The sequence below is a fragment of the Dendrobates tinctorius genome, unplaced genomic scaffold, assembly GCF_039654945.1.
Source record: "Dendrobates tinctorius isolate UK_male_01 unplaced genomic scaffold, ASM3965494v1 ptg000028l, whole genome shotgun sequence".
NCBI lineage: Eukaryota > Metazoa > Chordata > Amphibia > Anura > Dendrobatidae > Dendrobates > Dendrobates tinctorius.
The window spans coordinates 34961167-34989115 of record NW_027361696.1 but is presented as its reverse complement, the minus strand read 5'-3'; the positions used below and the strand labels follow the sequence as shown (position 1 = coordinate 34989115).

At 44.7% G+C, this 27949-nt stretch overlaps 1 protein-coding gene and 1 long non-coding RNA gene across 3 annotated transcripts in view; one reads left to right on the top strand and one right to left on the bottom strand.

The window, feature by feature from the left end:
- Positions 1 to 8430: 8430 nt before the first annotated feature.
- Positions 8431 to 27949, bottom strand: part of LOC141084888 (uncharacterized) — a 93763-nt gene continuing 74244 nt past the window's right edge. The window contains exons 3-4 of one of the 2 annotated variants that reach the window (XR_012231158.1): positions 18993 to 19083; positions 8431 to 8802 (exon numbers count right to left, since the gene is read on the bottom strand). This is a non-coding gene — a long non-coding RNA (uncharacterized lncRNA). The remainder of the gene's footprint in view (positions 8803 to 18992; positions 19084 to 27949) is intronic. The other variant, XR_012231159.1, reaches the window with a different exon arrangement.
- LOC141084887 (phospholipase A2 inhibitor NAI-like) overlaps positions 9015 to 27949 on the top strand; it is a 122751-nt gene continuing 103816 nt past the window's right edge. Inside the window, exons 1-2 of the mRNA XM_073569842.1 lie at positions 9015 to 9063; positions 15598 to 15717. Coding sequence (XP_073425943.1) covers positions 9015 to 9063; positions 15598 to 15717 — 169 coding nt within the window. The remainder of the gene's footprint in view (positions 9064 to 15597; positions 15718 to 27949) is intronic.

Below are 27949 nucleotides of genomic sequence, written 5' to 3'. Positions count from 1 at the left end.
TACCTAGTTCTCCCGCTGCTTTTTACACTGAATTGCCCCAGGTAGCCTTCCCCGGGGGATGGAAAAAGCCCTCTGTCATCTGGTGGAACCGAGACAAGCTGAGGGATGAGGTATTGCTGGGCGTGGGCCTGCTCTCCAGGATTTGGGACCCAGGTACAGTCCAGCATTCCGGGGTCAGGGGCTGAGGACCACTCACCGCCATCTGCTCCATCATCCTGGCCGTGACTGTCCCATGACCGTCGGATCCTTCCACCCCAGTGGCTGCACACTCCGGCTCAGACTCCTCCATTTCCAGAACGGTCTCCTCCAAGGCAGTCTCAGTTCCCGGCACCGCTCCTAAACAGGTATGGATAATCGGATGGTCCAGAATTCATCGCCACCTCCCCTCAAAAGGTCCATCGCTGCGGGTGCTGAATCTTGCAATGGCACACCGCAGCTGCACATGGGGTCTTCTGACTGCTCCACCCATCTCTCTAAGGTCTGTTGCAAGGCCTCCTCTTCCTCCATCATGCCCATTATGGGCAGGCGCCGCCCACCAGGGCCTGCATCTCCAGCTTAGGCCGCTTCCTCTGCCAGTCAGAATCCCGCGCCATTTTCAAGACAGAATGCCCACAAGGGGTGGGGTTATAGTTGTCCTCCATTTTCGCTCCATATTCCACCATATCCAGAGTCGCCATCTTTGTCATAATCAGACTTTCAGTCACACTCAGGATATCATTCACTTTAAAGGCATTTTCAAGTTTCAGGGTATCAGTCATCACGTGAAAGGCATCTCCATATTGCAAGGTTGCTGGATCCTGTCGAAGTACATCAAGTGTAATAGGGACCAGAGGGGTAGTTGTAGCTGATAGTGGTTGCTCTGTCACACCCTGGTCTCCTGCTACATACACACAATGTCCCCTTTGTAGCATACCCATCTTTCTGTTTTCAGATCCATCAGGGTCCCCTCTGATCTGCTGAGGATTTCCTTCTGATGGTTTCATACAAAGACTGAGTCCAGTTCCAACTTAAAAGAAATGAGTTTACCAGGTTCCAATCTCAGTACGTCCAGCTCAGTCACAGAAGCAACATAGGATTCATCATGGAGTGCATCCTTTTCCTTCCCTGTGCTTTCCATCACTTCTTCCGTAATGTCCCAGGGTCGTACCGACTCATCCAGTACCGCAGCATTCGTCTGGTCAGCCTCACTAACTTCTGGAGTTCCCCTGTCCATTTCACCCCAGACATAAGGACATCTACCCACGTAGTTAGCTGCCACATATTGGAGCTTCCCCGCATTCCTTTACTGCTGTGACCTTCGGCCCACAGGCCCTGGATGACTGGGCTACTTGCTAAACATTATGTTGCCAACTGCGCTGTCCAAGCTCCTAGGCTCTAATGACTCAAATCAGGAAATCCTCCTGGCTTAGGCTAGTTTCACATTAGCATTTACAGCCGCAGTGTCGGGCTGCGCATGGTTGCCACTAAGCCCCGCCCCCTGCCATGCCTCCGCCGGTAGCTCCGCCTATGGGCGCATGACGCTGCATGCGTCCTGCGTCCCCTATGTTTAGCACTGGCGACGCAGGCCGAGCGCAGGTATGCATTTGGCGGCGCATGTGTCCTTTTGACGGTGCGCCAAACGCACCAAATTGCTACAGGTTGCATTTGGCACTGGTCGGCGCACCATCAAAAGGATGCCTGCGCTGCCAAACACATACCTGCGCTCGGCCTGCGTCCCCAGTGCTAAAGATAGGGGACGAAGGACGCATGTAGCGTCATGCACCCGTAGGCGGAGCTACCGGCAGAGGCGCGGCAGGGGGTTGGGCTTAGCAGCGGCTGTGCGCAGCCCGACGCTGCGGCCATAAACGCTATTGTGAAACTAGCCTTACCCCAGTTGGCCCCTCTTATGTAAAACTAGTTCCTATTACTCTATCTTATCCTGCTGTATTATAATATGCCCCCCCTCTAGTGGCTAATCTGCATACCATGCTTTCCCTATCTGTACAATAGAAAGCATACACATTGTTTATCAATACATTATACATATAACATGAACCAGCACTTGTCAGGAACATCAGACCCATGAGAAAGGAGAGTGGGGCACAGACCAATCCTCGTGCACCCCCTTACAGCGACGCCAGGTCTGATATAGACCTGATGATGCTGTGCGGCCAGTCAATCACTGTAATGCCACAACCAACATGACTGCGGCATTACAGTGTGTGGCAGACAATCCATGCATGTGCATTGGCTCTCTAAAGAGCACCAAGCATGCAGGGCGGGGACCAGAGCTACCCCCGAGAAACCCCGGAAATACTCGGCGAACTCTGAGCATCTCAACCAGTGATATGCTCATGCGAGTACCAAGTAGTGGCGAGCATGCTCACTCATCACTAATTGTAAATGACAGCTCAGTCATCCTATCTGGCTGAGTCTGTGGGATTTCCTCCAGGTGTCATCCATTCAGGGTGATTCCAAGGCTATTTAGCACTTTGCCTATTTTCAGACCTTTGCCAACTGTAGCTTTGCTCAAGTGGTGTGAGTTTGTCTGCTCTATGATCTAAGTTGTATTTTAATATCTGTGGCCGACCTTGGATTTACCTTTTTTGACCATCAGTCTGACTTTTACCTTTGTCTTAATCCACTACCTTCCTGATACTCTGACCTTAGATTGTCACTTGACTACGCTTTTGTTTTTTTCCCTTTACCTATTATTAGCTGTCTTAGTACTAACCCCAGACCTCTTTACTATCCTGCATCACAGTAAATCTGTGAGTAATTAACAGTGTCACTTTAAGTAATGACTAGCGTCACAGCTATCTATAGAGTTGGGATATTTATTGTTAACATTTTTAGCATTCATGATTGCAAGGAACAGTCCACAAACTGCCATAAGCATCTTAAAGTTTTAGCATAGAATATGTAACCTCAATATCCTCCAATAGAGTGTCCATCAGGGGACATTATTCTGAAGACCAACCAATAATTTACACAGAACAAATGGATGTTTGAAACTATGTTGATATTGTTGATATCATTGTACACATACCAGTAACACCATTAACACATCCCTGTACAGTACTGGTGAGTCAAATATGCAATAGTTGGCCAAGACACTGAGTGACAAGATCCAAACCAGTGTGAAGTAGATCTGACTTCCTCTAAATCATTTGGATATGTATCTTGTACTCTCGTAAACCAGTCCAGTCTTGCCCTGACAAAAAGACCCACAGTAATTGTAGATTTTTTTCAAGCTAACGGAAGTGGTGTCTTTACGGCTTAAGTTTGTCCGTGTAAGTCCAGTTCCTCAAGAGTATAAACAATGGCCCAGAAGCAACAGCCCAAATTTATAAGCAACTGCGTTTCTAATGCCGGTTTTGATGAGGTGGTGTGGTGGAGTGTGAGGAGCATACCTCTTAGTGAATCATATGAGGCACAAAGTGGTGTGTACTACACTACAAATCTTACCCTAGTGATAGAATGAAGTAAGATTTGTTACATAAGGAACTCCCAGCTTTGCCCACGTTATCGGAGCTGAGTGAAAATGGCATGAAAACGTAAAAAGTCACAAAATTTAGCAAATTTTCAAAGCTGCTTACTCTGATTTTCTGGTGCAAAAACTTTGATAATTTGAGGCAATCAACTTTAATTAATTTTAGCCTTAAAAAAACAAGCTGCTTGTATGAATGTAGCAGTAGTTGTGTAGGTGACCACTGCTCCATTTAAATATATGTGTCACGCTGGCACCTTGGCAGATTGTTGCGAGTGAGGGGGTTGTGGCCCTACTGTGCCACAAACCAGACTACCCTGTATGGGGCGTGACTAGGACAGCTACCTCGGTCTTCGCTGGAGCCTCTGATGGTGATGTCAGGCTTGTGTGGCAGGTAGCTACCAGGTGCCACTCCAGGGTGGTGTCTGGCTGTGACTGCTGATCCCACTGGGGAACAGGATGCTAGGACAGCTGCAACTGACAGACAGGCAGGTGAGCATGGCAAGCACGGCTGGTACTCTGGCAAGCGGGCATGGCTGAGACACTGGAAGGCAGACACAGCTGAGACACAGGCAGGCTCATCTGAGACTGGCAGGTGGGCACGGCTGAGACACTGGCAGGCAGGCACAGCTGAGACACTGGCAGGCGGACATGGCTGAGACACTGTCAGGCAGGCACAGCTGAGACACTGGCAGGTGTGCACAGCTGAGACACTGGCAGGCAGGCATGGCTGAGACACTGGCAGGCGGGCACGGCTGACTGGGAAGGCTCAGGGACACAGACAGGAAGGAGTGGCGTATGGAATAGGTAGAGACCTCTTCACACAGGAGGTGCAGGTACTGGTACGGGAAGGATGGGAATATAGATGGGTATGAAAGAACAGGTTTGGACCTATTCACACTGGAGAATAACAGCAAGACTGCAGAGAGGAACTTCACTTAGCAGCAAGAGGTTCTACAGCAGCCGAAGCAGAACAAAGCAGAACCACAGAAGTGCAGAGCACAGGTAGAGCTGCAAGAATATGGAGCAGGCAGAGCCGCAAGAGTGCGGGGCACAAGCAGAGCCGCAAGAGTGCGGAGCACAAGCAGAGCCACAAGGATGCGGAGCACAAGCAGAGCCACAAGAATGCAGAGCATAGGCATAGTCGCAAGATTGTGGAGCACAGGCAGAGCCGCAAAAGTGTGGAGTACGCAAAGTTGCAAGAGTGCAGAGCACAGGCAGAGCCACAAGAGTGTGTAGCACAGGCAGAGCTGCAAGAATGCGGAGCACAGGCAGATGGAGAGGACACAAGGACAGACACAGCAGGGAAAGGAGCCACAGACAAGGAGACTGAGAGGCAGAGGTAGGACTGAGTTCAAACAAGGCAACGGTACAAGAAATGGTACAGGAACAAAGACACAGGGACCAGGATATTCTGCCTCCTGGAGGGCAAAGAGGACAGGTACGAGACAAGGCAAGGAGCAATAGCACAGGGACCAGGATATTCTGCCTCCTGGAGGGTGGACAGGACAGGTACAAGGCAAGGCTAGGAACAATAGCACAGGGACCAGTATATTCTGCCTCCTTCAGGATGGACAGGACAGGTACAAGGCAAGGCTAGGAACCAGGACACAGAGACCAGGATATTCTGCCTCCTGGAGGGCGGCAAGACTGGCAAAGACACAGGAATCAAGCCTCCAGAGAAGGCGAAACACAGGTCAGGACCTGTCAACTCAGCAGCAAGACACTAAATGAGTTAAGACATTTCTCAGGCAACTACCACCGGGTGGAGCTGCCCTAAATACTATAAATACTATAGGCCTCTTGGTGATTGGCCAGGGACACTTTAGACAAGTACACCCTGATTCCATAAGAACCAGAAAGTGCCAGCACCCCCCTATGTACACAGGAAGCATGCAGAGAGCAGGCAGGAAGCAAGAGGCACACAGCATGGATCTGGTAGCAGACAGAACACACAGAAAGGCCTGGAGCAGGGTTGTTACAATATGGAGACAACTGAGCACAGTCCTATATACAATGAATAAAAATAGGGATCAAGTATGTGCACTACCCCTCCATTCACACAGGTGACTTGGTGACATACACTTTTGTCTTCAGGGATGGTCCAAGCAGTTACGCTTTTACCACCTACGGAATTCTGTAGATAGATGATTAATATTGTTCGAAGGCCAACGTTCTACAGTCTTCACAATGTCAGGAATTCCTCCTTTCTTTAGAAGATTTGCACAGCTTTACATGTATGTTTTCAGACCAAAACAGTCTAGTATTAAACAAAAAAAAAACAGGCGTAGCCGGTTTTACATATTAGGCACATTTTGTGAAATTGCTCCACACCCTGTTATTTTGACAAAAAATTTGCACTCACTTAAAACATCTCAGTTATGTTTAGAAACACGTCAGTATTTACAGGATGCAGTCACTTGCATGAACATTGGGAGCTTCATTAGGTCTGAACATATGAGATAATTCTAGAGTGACTTTATTTGGATTATTACAGAGAAGAGGAGGCTTAAGATTAAGAATCTAAGCTGGTTCATGACTCGTGACCAACAGCGTCTTCAACCAAGCACCAACGTAGTTAGATGTTTTCTGAGGAGCCAAATATCGTGATGGTGGATGTGAAAATTGAGGGTTAGGATTGTATGGGGGATCCCCGGATTCGATGTTGGATTCTTTGCCAATCATAGGAGTACTGATTTTAGATATGGTCATTTTCCCTGGTAAGTACCTTTTCATCACAAATTAGCTGGATATGACAGAATATCCGATCGCAGGAGATCCATACTCTTGTACACCCAATATAGTATAGTCCAGTGGTTCCCAAACTCCAGTCCTCGCTGACCCCAACAGGTCATGTTTTCAGGATTTCCTTAGTATTTCACAGGTGATGGAAGTATCATCAAGGCATCAGGAATTCTCTCACATTTGTAACACTATGGAAATCCTGAAAACATGACCTGTTGGGGTCTGTGAGGACTGGAGTTTGGGAACCACTGGTATACACACAACATGGGCTCTGTAATTGCGCACTGACCGCAATAATCTGTCACCAAGCTGGTTGCTACATCTCAACTAGATTCTGATGACCAAAAGGAGACAAATCATTCCTGTGCCTATTTTGGCAATGTATAAAAAATGCCAATATATTTCTAAGAGAAAAAACAAACATGCAATTTAAAAAAATCTGCAATAAACAATGTAAAGCCGTAATAATATGTGTTTTTCTTATTTTTGCTTGCAATGTTAAATAAACTATGTAATTTGGAATAATAACAATAAATGTTTTATATACTGTATAAAATGTAATATTTACTATGTTCATTCTTATTTTCTTCAATTGAAATTCTAAAATCTTCGAGCTCTTTGATATTTTCACCATTTTTCATTTGATTGTACAAATATATAGCTCTGGCAAAAATTAAGAGATCAAAACATCAAAACCCTGTAATGAGAAGCCCATTCTTCAGACCTGGACCCCATTGAAAACCTCTGGAATGTAATCAAGAGGATGATGGATAGTCACAAGCCATCATACAAAGAACTGCTTACATTTTTGAGCCAGAAGCAGTGTGAAAGACTGGTGGAAAGCAAACCAAGACTCATGAAAGCTGTTTTTAAAAATCATGGTTGTTCCACAACATATTGATTTCTAAACTCTTCCTGAGTTAAAACATTAGTATTGTTGTTTCTAATTGATTATGAACTTGCTTTCTTTGCATTATTTCAGGTCTGAAAGCACTGGGCTTTTTTTTTAATCTTCACCATTTTTCTTTGTCAGAAAAAAAATACGAAATTTATTGCTTGGAAATTCGGAGACATGTTGTCAGAAATTTATAGACTAAAAGAACAATTTACATTTTACTCAAAAATATACCTATAAAGAGAAAAAACAGACAAACTGAACATTTGAAAGTGGTTTCTTAATTTTTTACCAGAGCTGTATATTTTCTACTGCAGAATAGCAGTTGTAAGAGTAATTAGAGCTGAAGAGAATAATGAAAGCTGAAAGTTTGATTATTACCTGATCACCACATAGTTACAGATTAACACTACCACATAGAGACTAAATAATACTAGGATAAGCCAACAAATAATATCCCTATATAATAGGAAGTAATACTACCAAATGATGAATAAGTAATACCACTGTCATGATCCAGACCGGGTTTTGAGTCCTTTCTGTCCATGTTTCCGGTCTCGTCATTTCAGGGGTTAACTTTTGTCAGCCTCAGTCTGGTCTCAGGTTGTCATTTAGCTCCACTGCATCCAGTAGGCAGTGTCAGCTATAGTTCTGCCTTCGGCGTGTGTATCTGACTCTGGTATATCCTGATTTGTCCTGCTGTGATCCCTGACTTGCCCCATGTCTGTTTATTTCCTCTGTCTGTCCTGACTTAGTGTTTCCCTGTAAGTTTGTTGACTCCCTGGTTTTGACTTGGCTTGCATTCGGACCTGCTTCTGCCTTTTGTCTTTGTCTTATCTGCTTTCGACCGTTGCTGGTCCCCTGGCTTGTTTCTGACCACGTGTACTTCTGCTCTGGTACTCTGGTACGTCTACTCCTGACTGTTCCTGACTCGGCTCATCTGACCACTCTTTTGCCACCTGGTGGTACTTGTGCTGCTGCTCAATGTTGCTACACTGTGTGTGTGTGATACCTCTCTTCCCTCACCAGCATCCCCTGGTGGAGGTTGTGCTATACTGAACTGCAGTTGCATGAGAACCACTATGCGATGCCTGAATACGCTAATTAGTGAGCAATGAATACTGCCATACAATGGGTAAGAAACAATACTACCAATTCATGACCAATAGCACTACCATTTAGTGACTGATTAACATCTAAAAAGCATAAGCCAATATTATCGCCATTTAGTGACTGAATAATACAGATATACTGAGACTTAATGGAAAAACACTAAATCATGACTAATTATAATTACAGTTACTACAGAAAAATACTACCATTTTATGACTAATAAATCCTCTTTTATCGCATATTATGACCAAATATTACCGTCATTCAGTGACATGATAATGCCACTATACCGAGACTTACAGTAATGAAAAATAATCTATGAGCACTAATAATGCTGCCATATTGCATCTGGATACTACCACCATACTATAATGTGATCATTTAATAACATTGATTATACTGTGGACAGATACGCAATTTACACAGGCACAGACCACACACAGCACCGGTCACACATGTGGTGTCTCACAGGTGACATCTTCTCTGCTTGTAGATGATCTCTCTCCTTTTCAATTCCGTCTGGCCCAGACTACCATGATGGCTTCTCTGGATAATTGCAAAGATAGTCCATCCTCAGCACCTAGGACCAAACTTAGTTCTCAGTAGTAGAAGTAATAGTAGTATTTAGTGTGATTATCTCAGTAATGGCAAGTGTACTATTAATATAGGAATTGTAGTCATCATTCTCATGAGAAACTCAACAATTTGCATCAGATCCCAAAAATACTCAGTCTCTTTTTTTCTGCAGCAGTGGATGAAATTGGCAGCATTCAGTGAGACCTGTCTGCAACAATGTCTCTCTGGGGATTCCTGTGCTTTCTTTCAGCATTTGCAGCAACAGGTAAGACATAATATTGTAATTTAATATTAATATTAAATTATAACAGATAATTGTAATATCTGACATATACAGTGTATCTGTACTATATAGTATGTTATCTATTATCCATCATCTATCTATTATCTATCTATACTATATATTATCCATCTATATATCTATCCATCTATCTATTATCTATCTATCTATCTATCTATCTATCTATTATTTATCTATTATCTTCAATCAATTATCTATTATCTATCAATCAATCTATTATCTATCTATTATCTCTCCTTCCATCTGTTACCTATCATGTATCTATTTATCTAATGTTTCTGTACCTATGTCACTTTTTTAACATTTTATACCGGATGTTCTCGAACAATGTAATGCAAAAGTTAGGCTGCAACCCCTCAGAATTTCGCCTATTGCAGCCATACCAGTTATGAACTGTCTCTACCATAACCAGATACATCTATGAAAACCTGGAATAGAAGCATCATTAATATTGTAGAATATTACAGATATAATTTGAGTCAAGAATAGACATTCTCCAATACCACTGAATTGATCGAAAGAACAACAATTAAGTAAGGGTCAAGGATTGACTTTCGGTTCTCTTCATTAATGATGGGTGCATTATAAACCAAGAATGTACCTCCTGCAGCCTAGGGAGTCATATGAAGTCCACAATGTCATTCTGTACAGTCCAAACCATGCTTGTTTGTCAGATGGTTTTGAGAAATGACAAGTGGCGCATATGGTTAAGCAAAATTGGGTACTGGATTTGAGAAAAAAGATTTGAAGAATCCTAGTCAAGCAGCTATGCCGACAGTCCAAAGATGTCCTCCCAGAGTATTGTGAACGTCCTGCTACCTATGACATCTCTGTTGCCTCTTCTGACTAGTACCATAGATTACTGCGATATCATTACATCGTGGTACAATGCATATATGATGTACTTGCCACATAGTTATCATAAGAGGCGCTGGGGATGTAGTAGCTAGTAGGAAGTTTTCCACTAGACCATGGTCCTTCAGATTGTTTTGCTCAACTATAGAACATTATAATGGAGAATGTTGTTGTCATCTCTGGGCTCTCTCCACATATCAGCAGATTTGGTACATTATCTTCTGACACCCCAGTAATAAAGAAACCACTGGAGCCATAGGCGGAGGAGGGCATCACTTGGGGATGGGTGGACCTATACTCCTGCAGCTTTTTTGGTATAGTGGTGTAGAATTTAAGCAAGAATGATGTTGCTTTCAGAGTAAGGCCTGTTTTACACATCCGTTTTTGACCATCAGTCAAAATCTGCCGTTTTGGAGAAAAGACGGATCCGCCATTTTTCTTGGCGGATCCGTTTTTTCCCCATTGACTAGCATTATCGGCGGATTTTGACTGATGGTCGTCCATTGCATCCGCTTGTCCATGGATCTGCCAAGATTTTGACGTCCGCTGACATCATCAGACAGACCATCCAACGTTTTTTTGGCCTGCGGATCCGGCAGTCACTAATTTAACCCACAATTCTCTCTGGGTGCCGAAAAAAAATAAAATAAAATCTCTCTCTCTCCTTACTTCCCGCGATGATGGCATCCCTGCTCCCCACATCGCACGATGATGGATTGTTATTACACACATCCCGCGATGATGGATTATTATTACACACATCCCGCGAAGATGGCCGCTCTCTTCCCCCGATGGCTGCTCCCCACATCCTCCCGCAATAATCTCCAGGTTATCCCAGTCATGTCCCGGCTCCCATAAGATCTCGGCAGGCAGCGACATGGAGAACACTACATCTCCGGTATTTTATTTTTTATTTTTTAACCAGGCGCGGTTCCTTTAAATTTCCAAGATCGGCGGATCCGTACATCCGCCGATCCAGTGGCATACTTTGCAGTCAGTCCGCCTGCAGATCCGTTTTCCACTATTTTGGCGGATTTTGACTGACAACAAAAACTGATGTGTGAAACAGGCCTAAGAAGCACAGTATGTCTGTGCCTGGTGGGTTACTGTGAGGAGGGTGGGATTCATATAGAACAGGAAATCTGTGTCTCTCCCTCTTTCTTACACAGGATGAACAGGAGGAAGCATGTCTGCAGATTCAGGGAATATAATACTGGGGTTATCACCTCACATGACAGATGATAGGAGCACATTCACCTCAGACATCATGTACTAGTGTAGTATCAGCTCCTACATTATGTATGGGATCAATATTACCTCAGCAATTCATGTAGCTGCCATGTCCCTCGTGTGCATGCTGCATTTTTCCTCACAGACTGTGAGACAACTTCTGTGTGACCTCCCTGCAGACATGTTTCATATACTACTCTGGATTCACCTCAGACATTGTGTAGTGTGTACTAGGGTAGTATCAGCTCCTACATCATATCTGGGATCAAGATTACCTCAGAAATTCATGTAGCTGCCATGTTCCCTCACTTATTGCAGAGGCAGCTTTTGTGTGACCTCCCTGCAGACATTTCTGATATACCACATTACTGCTGTATTATACAGTCTTCATGAGTCCTGGGTTTATGTATGATCGGACACAGGAGGGACACATACAGTGTCTGCCATTACTATGGTGGAGCTGAGCAGTCACATGTATTAGAGACACTGGTGAGAGGAGCAGTCGGGGGATGGTATATGTATGATGATGAGAGGCTGCACTTCATGTCAGTGCACTGTATACTGACCCTGCTGTGTGCTGATTATCCCCCCCATTCCCAGTTATGGAGTCTGATGATCTGTATGTGACCTCATCTCTGTTACATACTGTGATGCTGGGTGTACAGATCCAGTGTAACCAGGTTACTCACTATATGTGGTATATGTGTAAAGGCTCTATTCCTGTGCTGTATACTTAACCTGTACCACAGGTCTGTATACATGATATCACTCCTCGCTCTGCTATATACGGATCATGCTTTGTATAGACATCCTGTGTCTCCAGGTCATTTTCCTGGCTGTACATATAATCTGGACATGACTTCCAGCTTAGTGCTTAATTTCTGTAGCTATTGCTGCCTTTAGTCCTCTTATGTTACATGCTGTCCTGCCGGATATATCCATCCTGTTTCTGTATATTCTCTCCCTCGTATGTTGCAGGATCGGTGTATACCCACCAAGAGCTTATTTTATATTACCTAAGATGGTGGATGGCACAGACCTGAATGGTTTATGTTTTATCATGTGTAAAATAAATAATCGGTGAGTAACTCGGCACATTTGAGTGGGCACTAATAACTCAGCACATGGCGGGCAGTGAGTGGGCACTAATAACTCAGCACATGGTGGGCAGTGAGGGGGACTCCTAGTGTGATGCTGCACATTTCTCTGGAAAACACATCATGGGCCCAGTTTCAGCCCTGTCTCATCTATTGTATGTAGTAGAGTGACTGGGATACAGAACTTGCAGTTTTCTGCTCACACACCTATGGCTGCAGGCAGCTTATATTAGACCTACATATTTCTTTCAATTTATGCGCAGCTGGTGATCAGAGTCTGTCTGTAACTGCTGTAGAGGAGCAGGCGGCTTCTCATTTATTGTTACAGCAAATAACACAGCATTGCCCATCTCTGTCTATTTCTGGACCTTTAGGATATTTTCCATTATTAACCTGTTGTATACCTTGGTTGTAAACCTGCATGGTGTTTTCATCCTCACTTTATCCCTCATCTTGTGCGGTTGGAGGGGTCCTTGAAGTTGGTTAAAAATGGTCTTGGGGATCCAATGGGATATGGTTTCCTCCTTTTGGAATTTAATATGGTTCTGGATCTGGTGAAAGGTGGAGGGGAGTTTCGGCAAGGGTTTGTCGGATCCCCAGGAAATTCAAGTGAACATTGGAACCCTTGTGGCTATGGTGCTCCCGAGCTAGTGGGGTAACGGCTGGGAGTAATTGTTGGTGCATTTTATGTTTGGTAATCACCAGATTTGGGAGCTTCAAAGACTCACCCCCAGCGTGTTAATGTTATTTATGCTTTGATGTTTATTATGTTTATTTTATGTTTATTCTAATAAGAACATGAATTAAAAATTTAAAAAACAAAAAACAAAAAAAAACAACAGTTATTTGTTTTACTTTTAGTGGGTCCTTGAAGTTATTTATAAATTGGTCAGTAGGGGTAACTATATCAAGTATGGACTTCTGGTTTGGGGGGTGTTAATCACAGTATGACCCCCTGGGTTTGGAATGGTAACCATTTCAAGTATGGCACCCTGGTTTTGAGGGGTAGTCATCTCAGGTATGGCCCCCTGGTGTGAAGGGTAACCAGCTCGTGTATGGCCCCCTGGTGTGGAAGGGGTAACTATCTTGGGTATGGCACCTGGATTTTGAGGGGTAACCATCTCGTGTATGGCCCCCTGGTTTGGAGGGGTAACCATCTGTGGGTATGGCCACCTGGTATGGAGGGGTGACCATCACGGTATGGCCCCCTGGTCTCCAGAAGCATTTATATTTTAAAGGACCCTGTTAGGGTAAAGTCCCTGGGGTCAAGGCAATCATATTTTGCTTGCCTACAGAATGGGAACAGCAGCTGGAGGGGAGAAGAGAACAAGGTAGGCATACTTTTCAATACAATCTATAGCTTCAAGGACCCTCTTTTTTTTCATGTGACTTGAGAATGCCGAGGCACGGTTTTCACAGTTTATATTGACCAAACCATGTTTCTTTCAAGGTTGTCATCTGGACAATGCAGTTATCTAGTGCATGAAACTGAAGAGCAATGTACCTAATCTGTGTGCCCTTGAGTCAGTGGGAGTGACTAAGGGTAAAGTAATCAAGTGCATTAACATGAAGGGCAATATGCCTATTCCGAATGCCCTTGAGCTGGTGGGAGCGTCTGAGGGTATAATCTAGTGCATTAACACAAAGGGCAGTATGCCTATTCCTGATGCCCTTTAGCCAATGGGAGCGGCTAAGGGTATAATCAAGTGCATTAACACAAAGGGCAGTATGCCTACTCCCGGTGCCCTTGAGCCAGTGGGAGTGGCTAACGGTAAAGTAATCAAGTGCATTAACATGAAGGGCAATATGCCTATTCCCGATGCCTTTGAGCCAGTTGGAGAGGTCAACAGTAAATGTTATCAAGTGCATGAAAAACAATAACGGTAACAATGGCGTGGCAGGGTTATTAATAATGTCTTTGTAGACTTTTTCTGCTTTAGTTTTATTTAAATTACTATTTCCAGATATTCTGAACGTTATTTTATTGTCGTTTATAATGTTGATGTTATATTGTGTATAGTTTTTAATTACTCCCTATTTATAATATCTTTCTATTGATATGTTCATCACTTTTCGGGTAGTGATAGTAAGTGGGTTTAAGAAATTTTACTGCACAGCTACTGTAAATAATGGTGAATTTTAGAACTAAAATGTGTGAATTGGTGAATTATTAGAGCTAGCTACAATACATGCAGTATAATAGTTTTTGAGGCATGACAAATGTCATTATACAGGTATTCAGATTGTAGCTACGACCTTAATTATGGTTTACTTTCCACATTCCCCATTATGGGATCCTCATTGCAGGATGTTTAGCAACTGTTATTGTGCTGTAGTTACCGTATTATCGATCATAACTTGGTAGCATGGCATTGATAAAATTAATCTGTCGGAGCTCTGGAATTTTATTTATTGTTTTTTTTTACTTGTATGCACAGTCTTTCCATAGCATGTAGAAATGGTTGGCGGCTTTTTTAGGCATGGTTGATGGGGGTCGAGTCCATTTAAGGTGTCAAATGGCCTCTCTGGTGGCGGTTTAGGAGTCAGGTGGAAGTTGCAGACAAGTTAAGGTGGACTCATTTTAACAAGTAGAGGATGTAAAACCTCATGGTGGTGAACAGGCTCGGATTTGGTGGCCAATCTCAAGGACGTTGTAATGGTAACGTCAATCAGGGGCGGGCACAGTGGTTAAGCACAGGAGTGAGGATAATAGGGTCATTGGTGCCCTGAAAGTTTTCTGGCTCTGCTTGAATGGCAAGCCAGTGCGTGCCGCCCCCTTTATGGCTGTCTGTCCTGGTTCTGTATGTCAGACAGTTGGGGATATCACAGTACTTGTGAATCCCAATGTACTAGCACTTCACCTGACTCCTACTGTGATTGTTTTAATCCTGTGATTTAAATAAAGCTGTGGCCATTTTGACAACCAAAATAATGTGTTGTGTATTTATTCTAGTGCCTAGGTTTACTGTAGTTATGGTGGTTTTAAGATGGAGCAGGGGTCCGTCCCATAGCCATAAGTCAAACAATAAGGTGAATGTGATGATATGACATGGACTCAGAAGCTCACAAAGTTCATTCTTACAGAAAAGTGGACTGGGAAGGTGACCATCATTCTCCCAATATTGCTTCATCTATGGGATATAATTTAGATATGCTGGAAATATATCATATAGTACCAATTTGTTGCCCTCAAACCAAATCAGGCTTTGCATAACTGCTACAGATGTTCAATCCTTGTCGATTCCAGACAAAATGTAATAGGTGCAACAAAAGAACCGATGTTTACGGACATGTATTTTCTTTTTGTTCTACTCAGGTAATTGCTTGCAGTGTGTAACTTGTAGCACAAGCTCCTCAGATTCCTGTTCAAGCACGAATGCTGAAAGCTGCCAAGTTGGCCAAGTGTGCGCATCCCAGTCTACGGTGACTATACAAAGTACGTTGCAGAATGTTAATTTTAATGACTACTGAATTGTATCATTCTTGTTATTGAAGATTTACATGAGTTCTAGACAACAGAAGGAAACATCGATGAATATTATTATGATCTCTGGTTCTACAATTGAAGAAAAGGGAGATAGTTAAAGCACCACTCCTGGGATATCCTAGGCTTTATTCCTGGAAACTGGAGAGCAACAAGTGAAGTGAATGACATCTAGGTATAAATTCAGCACCGAGATCCACGTAGATAAAAACAATATCCTATTTTTAGTTCCGCTCATTAACCCCTTACCGACCGCCGATATGCCTTTTAATAGCTGCTATTAAAGGTACTTTTGCCTCAGCATATGCTTTTTAACAGCGCTGAAAAATAAGTGTATAGTATCACTCAGGATTGGAATTTCTCAGGGGATAGCTGAGACCCCAGTGTTGCGGTCGCCATTAATAACAGAATAACAAAAAAAGGTCTGATTTCCTATTTAATTTCTCTCTCCTATAATGCATGTGCACTGCGCCCACTGAGATCTACCGGCCGACACCCGGCAACAATAGGAAACTTTTCTTATTGGTTCATTTTAATCACTGTGAAAGACCCTTTCACAGTGATCAAAATAAAAAAGTAAATAAAATCCCCCCTTATCACCCCCTTAGTTGTTTAAAAATAATAAAATAAAATAAAATTTTCCATTAGGGTTAGAGTGGGGCTAAAGTTAGAGTAGGGCCAAAGTTAGGGTTGGGCTTAAGTTAGTCTTAGGGTTGGGCTAGGGTTAGGGTTGTGGCCAAGGTTAGGGTTGGGGCTAGGGTTAGGGTTGAGCTAAAGTTGGGTTTGGGCTAGAGATAGGCTTTGGCTAAAGTTAGGGTTGGTCTAAAGTTAGGGTTGTGCTAGGGTTAGGGTTGTGGCTGTGGTTTGGGTTATGTTTAGGGTTGGGATTAAGGTTAAACATGTGTTGGGGTTAGTGTTGTGGTTAGGGTTGGGATTAGGGTTAGGGGGATGTTGGGGTTGGAGTTAGTTGAAGTTAGAATTGGGGGTTCCACTGTTTAGGTACATCAGGGGGTCTCCAAACGCAACATGGTTCCACCATTTATTCCAGCCAATTTTGCGTTCAAAAAGTCAAATTATGCTCCCTCCCTTCTGAGCCCTGCCATGCACCCAAACAGTGACTTTCCCCTACATCTAGGGTATTGGTGTACTCAGGAGTAATTTCACAACAAATTTTGTGGTCCATTTTCTCCTGATACCATTGTGAAAAATAAAAATTGGTTCCAAAGTTAATTTTTTGTAAAAAAAAAAAAATAGCAAACTGTTCATTTTTTTCTTCCACGTTGCTTTAGTACTTGTGAAGCAACTGAAGGGTTAATAAACTTCTTGAATGCTGTTTTGCACACTTTGAGGGGTGCAGTCTTTATAATTGTGTCACTTTTGGGTATTTTCTGTCATATTAACCCCCCAAACTCACTTCAAATGTGAGGTGGTCCCTAAAAAAATGGTTTTGCAAATTTTGTTGGAAAAATTAGAAATCGCTGATCAATTTTTGACCCTTATAACCTCCTAATAAAAAAAAAAGTTTCCAAAATTGCGCTGATGTACAGTTGACACGTGGAAAATGTTATTTATTAACTATTTTGTGTGACACCACTCTGATTTAAGGGTACAAAAATTAAAAGCTTGAAAATTGCAAGATTTTCTAAAATTTTGCCAAATTTATATCGAAGAAATTTTCCTACTAACATGAAGTACAATATTTTACAAAAAATATTCTCAGAGTCCGTGGGATACATTAAAGCGTTCTAGAGCTGTAACCTCATAAAGTTACAGTGGTCAGAATTGTACAAATTGGCTTGGTCATTAAGTACCAAATTGTCTCTGTCACTAAGGGGTTAAGAACATGCAACCACACCAGTGTGCAATAAAACATAGCTTTTTTATTGTTATCCAAGTGGATCTCTGCTGGATTTATAACTTCTCCTGTTCTCCAACATCACATTACCATGTCTTCACTCCTACCCCTTTTTTTCACCTCTACCCACAGTGAGTCAATCAATGTATCAGAATCATGTGTATTTCAAGATATTGTACAACCGGTACACCAGGTGCTCTTGTTCTTAATTGTCTCTTTGGCAGACATATGTTTCACACACTGACTGGTCAACAACTCAACCACTGTTCCTCCAGGATCTGACTGAACTTTGGATGATGCTCTGCGGTACACTGTGTGTAAAGTGGCAAGGGGTGGTAGCCGCTGGTGAGACACTCGTCTTCAGTGTACTAGCACATTACATGAAAGTGTGGGTCCTAGCTGAGTGTGTGGTCCTGTGCTGTGATGGCGTTATGCCTGTGCAGGCCGCATGTAGCCAGTGTTGGGCAGGGCTGCCACTAGAAATTTTGGGGCCCCATACTGGCAACATTTTCGGGGCCCCCTTTAGACACGCCCAGGCTCCACCCCAGCCTCGCCTCCACCTCTCAAACTGTCCACAGTCCCACCACTCTCTCTTGGAAAAAATCCACTTCTCACCAATCACACATTAACAGTTCCCATCACCAGATCACACATATAGCCGCCAGCTTTTGTTTTGGCCAAAATATTTTTTAAGCTGCCATCACAACACTGTAGACAATTTTGGCCATTCTCTACTCTAGACTAACCTATTAAATATTTGTTAAAATATGCAATACAATTTAGGTATATTTTTATTTATTTTTCAATTTTTAAAGTGACCAATAATATCACATACAATGGACAAATACCACCGCACCATGTCCAGACCACATATTACCACCACATAGTGACCTATAGTACCACATACAAGGAACAAATACCGCCACACCCTGACCAGACCACATATTACCACCACATAGTGACTTATAATACCACATACAAGGAACAAATACTGCCACACCATGACCAGACCAAATATTACTACCACAGTGACCGAATAATACCACATACAGGGGACAAATACCATCACACCATGACCAGACCACATATTACTGCCGCAAAGTGACCAAATAATAGCACATACAAGGGACAAATACCGCAATACCATGTCCAGACCATGTCCATATTACCACCACATAGTGACTGAATACTACAATACTGATCAGTAATAAAAAAACATAATATTATCATCATAAGTGCTATTATGCACAGGAGATCTGTACTTAGTATGCAGTGTCTGTGTACAGGTAACACAGTGATCAATGACATTATACACAGGACCTCTGTATATAGTATACAGTGTATAGTGTCAGTGTATAGTTAACACACTAACCAGTGTTGTCTCTAGGTGAAGTCCTTCAACCTTGCTTTTCATCTTTCTTCGAGCACAGATCGCCATCACTTCTTCCAGCCAGGGCTCGTCTCTGCAGAAAATAACACAGTTATCTAGAGCTCCGCTTGCAGAACACATTACAGTACTTACTTTTTCCCAACTTCTACATTACATCACTTGAATTAAAAAAGGCAATATAGTATCACTCTACACAATAACAGAACCTTCCCCCATTTAAAATAGTATATTAAAAAAAAAATAAATAAATACATCACTGGAGTAATAATATCCCTTAATTAGCCCCTATGATAATAATATTGCCCATCCTGGCCCCCCGTGTGTCTCATTCCCGGCTTCAGCCATATGTTCTCTCATCCCGCCCTCATGAGTATCCATTGCGCACCATATAATCTCCCCATCTGTCTCCATCGTATCCATCCTGCCTCATGACCTGCACCATGTATCTCCCATCCTGCCCCCTCCTGTGTCTCACATTCTAACCCCTCCTGTGTCTCACTGTCACATTCTGCCCCTCCTGTGTCTTACTGTCACATTCTGCCCCATGCCTCACATTCTGCCCCATGCCTCACATTCTGCCCCCTCCTGTGTCTCACTGTCAGATTCTGCCCCCATGTCTCCCATTATGCCCCCGTGTCTCGCATTCTGCCCCCGTGTCTCGCATTCTGCCCCCTTATCTCGCATTCTGCCCCCATCATGTCTTGCATTCTGCCCCCATCATGTCTTGCATTCTGCCCCCATCATGTCTTGCATTCTGCCCCCGTGTCACAGTCTGCCCCCATGTCCAGCATTCTGCCCCCATCATGTCTGCATTCTGCCTACATGTCTGCATTCTGCCCCAGTGTCACAGTCTGCCCCCATGTCCAGCATTCTGCCCCCCGTCATGTCTGCATTCTGCCTACATGTCTGCATTCTGCCCCTGTGTCTCACAGTCTGCCCCGGGCCCTCCGGATCGCCGCTTTCAATAAAAAAATAAATAAAAAATAAAAAACAAGTTCTTCTTACCTGGCCACACTCCACCAGCGAAGCTCCCTCCTCGCAGTTGAAGTGCACACTCACCGGCGACTGACAGTGACATCGGACGCGGGTGACGTGCGCGCTGCGGCTGACGTCAGCTGCCAGCCTCCAATTGGCTGGCGGCTGTTAACTATTGACATGTGGGCCGGCAGCCCCCTCTGCCCACCGGGCCCCATATGCCAGTCAGGGCAGTAATGCCCTGATGGTGACCCTGGTGTTGGGCATGCCAGGATTAGATGTTTCCCATTCAATGAGGGAGGCCACCTTTGCAAAATAAACTCTTCACTGAATGGTAGTCCAAAAACAGAGAAAAAAGGTGGCACTCACCATCCGATAAAACATTCCTTTATTTAGTCCATGACACGGGTATATCGGGAAAGAAGTGGATACCTCCTGTGGACGACGGTCATTTTGCACTGACTGCGCTTCAATGGGTCCTATGCTAGCAGGAAATGACAAGGCACTCTGATAGAGAGAGTGAATCACAGGTGATTCCAACCATGTAAGTGTGGAAAACCAAGTCATTCTTCCCAGCAAAAGAGAAAAAAAACATAACAGAAAGTGAACCACAAAACATTAAAAACATGTGTGCAAATATACCTTTAAATAAAAACAACCAATTAGTGATGAGCGAACATGCTCGCCACTACTCGTTACTTGCCCAAGTATTGCTATACCTGTGGTACTCGGCGAGCACCAAGCATTTCTGGGATTATTCGGGGGGAGCTCGAGTCTCTGCCCTGCAATTTTGGTGCTCTTTAGAGTGCCAATCAACATGCAGGGATTGGCTGGCACACACTGTAATGCCGCAGCCATCTTTGTTGTGGAATTATAGCAATTGGCTGGCCGCACAGCGTCATCAGGTCTATAAGAGACCTGCCGCTGCCCTGCTAATCACAGTCACGTCCGAAATCAGATAGTTAGGGAGAGCTGCTGCTGAGATAGGGACAGATTTGTGCTTTTATTAGGTAGTCTGGGTATACCATTCTAGAATCCACAAATCCAGCTAAACCAACAGAACTTCTAAGGACTAATTATGGGGTATATAGATTGCAGTGATAGGTAGGCAGGGAGTGTATGTGGGTATATAGATATCATTGCTTAAATCAAAAGGGTCCATTACTGTCTGCCGCATATGCGTGGCTAGCAATACTTTTTTTTTGCACCTCAATCCTGATAATTTTACTCCAAAGCAATCCAGGGCCCTTTTTTTTCTCCATTTGCTTGTTGACACTGCAGACTACAGCCAGATCCTTTTAGTACTACAGCATGAAAATTCAGCAATTTTAAAAGGATTTGCTGTTCCCATGCCTCCAATCTGAGTGCACAGAACATTCTGGCATTTTTTGTGGTACTATAGTATTTTTTTGAGTGGTTTCTATAAATTTTTGACACCATTTTTCTGGCAAAAATTTTTTAGCTGGCAAAAAAAATATTTATGTAACAAATAAATTATTTAGATTGACTAAAAATATTTATCTGGAAAAAAAAATATTTATCTGCACAAAAAATATTTAGCTACAGTTCATAATTTACACTGTGTTTTGTCCGCCACACGCAGCGCATATCATTGCTCTAAATCTTTTACAATTTTAGTACTCCAAAGAATTTTTTTGTAGTGTCATAGCCTACTTATTGACACAATTTTTGTTGCCAAAAAAAAAAATACAGGTCACATATTGAACAGTGTGCTATCTCCGTCAGACGCCCGATCTGTCTGTGGGTTACAAGTTGTGCCATTTCATTTTGGGGTTGAAAATTTAAAACTACAGGCCACATATTGAAGACTGTGGTATCTCAGTCAAATGCCATATTTATCTGTGGCCTACATATTGTGCCATTCCAGGATTACATTCCACTGCATTTGCTGTCTGGACCCTATTTCTATACACTATTTTTGGGGTTGAAAATGTAAAAATATGTGGTGCCCCTGAGGGTCCAGTCACCACAGAGGTACTGCACCTCAGCCAGAGATGTAGCACCCCTCTCTCGGGTAAGGAGGGGGCACTACCCAGGACCCACACACTAGCACTCAACACTAGACTTTAGGCCAGGGAGGAACTAGGTAGAGGGTGTGGGTGGAGGAAGTAGATAAGGATTGAACAGTTAGAGAGAAAGCTGAAAGTTGATAGTGGGGAGTTGTCATGGTAACAGGAGTGACAGTGGGAGGAGGAGTCAGGAGGAGAAGACAGGTTGGTGGAAGGGACTGAAGGAGTGAGGAGCTCGTCCCAGGACTGGATAGTAGAGTGGAGTGAAGAAGGGGTCCTTGGGGCCAGTGAGAGACTGGCCCCAGATTAGTGCATCAAAAAAACCGCCCCAGTGGATTTGAATTGCAGTGTTGGCCATCTTCCTATTGCCGAACACCACGGATGGCGTCATGACTTAATCCTCTATAAACATTCCCATCTTTATTCCCCAAAATCATCTTTGTTTTCATTGCACACCCAGGGCCAAGGACTGGGTCATTGCTGCCGTGACATCCCCTTGCTGCCGTGACATCCCCTGAAGAACTGACTGGCCCAGTACCGAGTACATTCGGCCCTAGTGGGTGCAGCATTTTGGCATCATGAACAGGATCTACCGACCTGGTAAACCGGGTACCGTGCGCCCAGAGACTATGCAGTAGCGAGCGGTGTAGCTTTCCATCATGGGCTGGGTTGCTAAAAGGCGCAAAAAACATGCCCGCCCATTGTGAATACTTCTATGCAGTTAGAACATATCCGTCAGCCAGGAAGATCTGCCTCCTGGACTGGGATGGTGGGAAAAGAAAATGGAAAAGGAACCACCCACCAAAGAGTGAGCGGAAGCAGCGTGTGGAGGAGTGGGCAACAAGGAACCCGGAGCAGATCATGGCGAGTGGTGGCTGGAAAGATCCGGAGCGTGGGGTGGAAGCGGAGAGCTCCCCCAGTCAACGGATTAACACCTGGACCAGCTGCCTGTAGTGGACCCGTAGTTCCTAAGGTCGCAGATTACTCCGGTGTCGTAGTGGAAAGAGGCTCTGCTGGAAAAGGTGTCTGAGCGGTGGGCGGCCTCACTGCCAACATCTTCGACCTCGGAGGAGAAGGAAGAAGAGCTCGGCATTGGAGAGGCAACGGAGGCAGGTACTGTTACCGACCCTGCACCGGTGGCTGATGGGACCCTAGTAGGCCCTGATCAATTTGTGTTACCCGGCGTGACACCTTGCCAGGACTTCACCTCCCTCTGGGCCGCACTGGTTAGCTGTCCAATAAGGATGCTGGCTCTCTGACAGGGGGTACACTTTGAATAAATTATGCAGTCTCACCTTAAAGTCCCTCAGGGTGTGCGAATCCCCTGAGTACTGAGGTAGCTAGGCCTCCCCTGGGATATATCGCATGGATAAAGGTATTACAGTGGCTGCGGCCACACCCACCGCTAGATCCTCTCCTAGATTGGGCATCTCCTTCCCTCCTAGTGAATCTCAGCCAGGCTCTGGGTATCGTTACAGTAGTAAGCGGCTGCTCTGCAGGTAGGATGGATTGAGCTCCCAGAGGTTCCAAGTCAGTGCCTCCTGTTTTCTGCATGCCGTGTGGTGCAGTAATTGCGGCTATTATACAGTTCAATAAAGTTTATGGCACACAGTACCCGGTAACATCGGGCTACGAAATCATGTACGTGATGCCAAAATGACTCGCTTACCAGGGCCATAAGGTACTCTGAACCAGGTCGGACAGTTCTTTGGGGAAGTCATGGGGCCATGACCCGACTCCATGGCCCTGGCTGTACTGTAAAATGGGGAATATGTCGATGGGGTCTAACGTGATGCCACCTGTGGTGTTCGGCAACAGATGGCCGACGCTGCTAAAGGAGACTGCTAGGGCTGATGGTGACACAGCTGGGATGTTCTTCTCCCCATAGATGGAGCGGGGCCCCAGGGTTACCGATTCTGTTTATGTCAAACTTCGTGTACCTTGTGGTACAGGACTCAGGGCGCAAGAGATCACAGGAGGACACAAGGAATATAGTTTTCTTTTCCTTTACTTGATGGTTAATAGTACAGACTGAAGCACTGGTAATAGATCGTGATGAAGAGCCAGGCAGCCTGGAAGCAATTTTGGATGCACCTGGCCAGGTAGGTACGGATCCCTTCCTTCTGCGCTGTCCTCCCTTTTTCCTCACTACCTAACAGCTCACCCTCCTGCTGCTAACAGTCTCTCTGTTTTTCAAAGCAAACTGTTGACCGCATGGCAGGCAGCTCCAGCCTATCACAGATGCTGCTCCATTGTGTCAGCTCCAGGCTCTGGTATGCTGCTGTGCTGCCAGGTATTAGATCTGGCCAGGAGACCTTCAGTCCCCTGCCCTCCGGATTTAGCTGCCGGGACTTCAGTACCCGCGAAACCACAGATTCTGATATCCAGTTCCTACCACTCAGCTCTGGTGTGAGTTTAATCACAGTTCTAGTCCCCAGATTCTGCTAGACTTCTCTCCTACTGACACCTGGTAAGGGGGCCATCCTTGCTTCCAGGTGTGATATTACTCCCTGTGAGGGAGGTAATGCCACTGTGGCAACTGGACTCCTGGGATGCCACATTCCCCCTAGTAGAAACTGAAAGAAAAAGAGCGCAATAGGGTCTTACCCGAGAAAACACAGATATAAGTCAATGGTTTATACTCACCCTCTGCAGGAGATTAACAGGCATAAAGGAACAAGGTCAGCTTGCTGCACATCCAAATGACCACGCCGTGGCCATAAATCTTCAGATTCAAGGAAGGAATTTTTATGGATTAAACGTGCGCTACCAGACCATCACTCCTCACAAGTTGTGTAGTTAATACATTTATTTCCCTACGCGCTTCAAAGTTAAAAACTTCTTCCTCAGGGGATGATATGTACCCTGAGGAAGAAGTTTTTAACTTTGAAACGCGTAGGGAAATAAATGTATTAACTACACAACTTGTGAGGAGTGATGGTCTGGTAGCGCACGTTTAATCCATAAAAATTCCTTCCTTGAATCTGAACATTCCCCCTAGTGAAATTCAATACTGAGGAAATATAAACATATTAACAAGTGAACAATGATAACTATTTACAAGATTTTCAAAAATAATAATTACAAAAAACAAAGCTTAAAAATAGTCCCGGTGATGATTAGTCTATGCATCATTGTCCATTGTTCATTCCTCAGCCAGTGGAAGAGGTGTAGGAAAAGATCAGCACAGTACTCATCGAATTCCCTCCAAATTGCACAAGGGTGAACCAGGCCATAGTCATGCCCGTTTAGACCTTTCCCCAGCTAGCAGTTCCAGAAAGAGATGCAACTCAAGACCAGCCTGAATACCAGTGGGTTCAAGCAGCAGATGCCGGCATCCTGCCGGCGGCATGTTGAATCATACATTATGGAGGGACATCCTGACCATGACCTCTACCCAGGAGACCAAGTCACATACACCTGGCATCAGGGTGAAAGAGGGGTTACGCCCTTAATGTAAAAAATGCATGTGGGAATGCGTGGCACCAAGGTCAGCAGTTGCAAGGCCGGAAATGCTATCAGTGGCCACAGCCCCAGGCAGTACACCGGTCCCCACAGAAGCAACAACAGTGAAGGCACAGGCTAGGTAATGTGTTAGGTCTTGTTGAATTAAAAAGACAATGTGGTCATGGACAATGAATGGTCAGAAATTTTATTGTACATAGATAGCACTTCATGTGCTCCTTATTGGTTTTACAGCAACCTGTCATGGTTTGGACAGTGTTCTTGCCCTGCACTCACAGGGTTAAGTGTACGTGGCCTCTTTCTGGATCTGGGAGGGGTATTTATATTTACTCTTTACCAGGGTTCTCTGTCAGCTATACTGTTGTTCTGATTGTGTGTCTGACCCTCCCTGGTGTGCGTGTGCACTGCATTGCTTGTTTGCTTCCCGTGTATGACCTGGTCTGTCCCCTCACTCTGTACTCCGCCTCTCGTTTTGGTATTATTGTCTTTTCCGGTTCTGACCTCCTGGCTTGGCTATCGTTACTCCATTACAGTTTGTCCCTATTGTACCGCCTATTGCCCGTTCTGGTTTTCTGATCTATTGCTACATCCTGACTATCCATTCTGCCTAACCCTTTGGTACTGTCGTGCTATCTTGTGCTTTGACCCTGGCTTGGTCTGGTTTCTGTCTCTGTCTATGCCCCTTGGTAACATCATCCTGTAGTTACCTTTCTAGGAGTTTTCCTCAGCTCCTAGCTCTCTGGAGTTTAGACCACGCCCTCAGCAGTTACATGCTTCAGGTCCTGTGAGCCTGGAGCATGCATCGTCACCACTGCTGCCCCGTTCCACAGGTATCTTTGTGCACAGTTTTGTACTCAGGATACGCGTACTGGCTCAGTGAGCGGGTGCAGTGCGGTGTTCCTGACATTATAGCTGACCTAAATATTTAAACGAGGTTTACACTTTTTTTCTTGAATCATGGATCCGCTGCATGCTCTCTCTGAGCAAGTGAGTAGCCTCACTCAAATGATGCAAAACCTGTCTGTGGAGCAGCGAACCCTGGCTCAGTTGCAGTAACAGGTTCAGAGGGAGGTTGCTGATGCCATGCAGGGTTCTGTTCCTTCTGGGGCCCGGGGTGAGGGTACCACAGATGTTTCCTTAACTTCCCCTGAAGTACCTGTTAAATTGCCTGACTTTTTCTCTGGGGATAAAAAAACATTTAAGGTTTTTAAGGAGGGGTGCAAACTCTTCTTCTCGCTAAGGCCACGCTCCTCTGGGGATGAGAGTCAGAGGGTTGGGGTCATTATGTATTTGTTAAGGGGTTCCCCTCAGGCTTGGGCTTTTTCCCTTCCCTCTATCTCCCCTGAGAGAATGTCAGTGAATGCATTCTTCGAGGCACTCGGGCACATCTACGATGAACCCGATCGTGTGAGGCTAGCCGAGGATATGGTGATGAGTGTGTGCCAGGGGAAACACTCGGCCGAGTGGTTCTGCTCTGAGTTCAGATGCTGGGCAGCGGAGATCTCCTGGGATGATACTGCCCTCCGGGGTTTGTTCTGTAGAGGCCTGTCCGAACGTTTGAAAGATGCCCTGGGCCCTTCATCCTCCACTGGATTCTTTGGAGGATGCTATGATCCAGGCTGTCCGCATGGACCGTAGGCTGCGGGCGAGAGGGGTCATGCTGCAGGAGACCCCTTTATTCTCCAACCTGAGAGACTCTGCATCTAGTCCCGAGCCCATGGAGGTTGGTGCCACGTCCTTGAAGGAAAAAGAGAGGAGATGCCGTAGAAACAACCAAATGTGCTTTTATTGTGGATCCTCTGGACATTGGAGAAGGAACTGTCCTTCTTGCCCTTCTTCAGTGAAGCCGTCAGGAAAACGACTGAGTCTGGGTAACAATTGAGGAGGTTGCCAGACTCCCAGGTACCTTTTTCCTCGCTTACTAAAATTCTGCTTCCGGTGGAACTAGAACTTGCAGGGGGTCCGGTTGTGACTACCGCACTTGTTGACTGTGGTTCTTCTATTAATCTGATCGATGACAAAGTTGTGACTTTTCATAAGATAAGGACAGTCAGGTTAAAAGATCCTGTTAAAATTGTGGCAATTGATTCTTCTCCTATCACCCGGGAGGGAATTTGTGTCATGACGGATACCTTTTCTCTGAAAGTAGGTTCCACTCACGTGGAAAAATTAAGGTGTTTTGTTCTAAATAATCTGCCGGCTGGACTGGTGCTGGGTACGCCTTGGCTTCAACGCCACAATCCTATTATTGACTGGGTCACGGGGGAGGTCACTGAGTGGGGTTGTATGGCTAACGGTCTATGTTGTAACTTGACAACTCTTGTCACCCCAGTAAAATCTGTGTCAGTGTCGTCTGTTGGTCTGAAAGGTATTCCGGAGTACCTGAAAGATTCTGAAGACGTATTTTCCGAAAGTGAGGCTGAGGCGCTACCACCACATAGGCCCTTTGATTGTGCCATTAATCTAGTC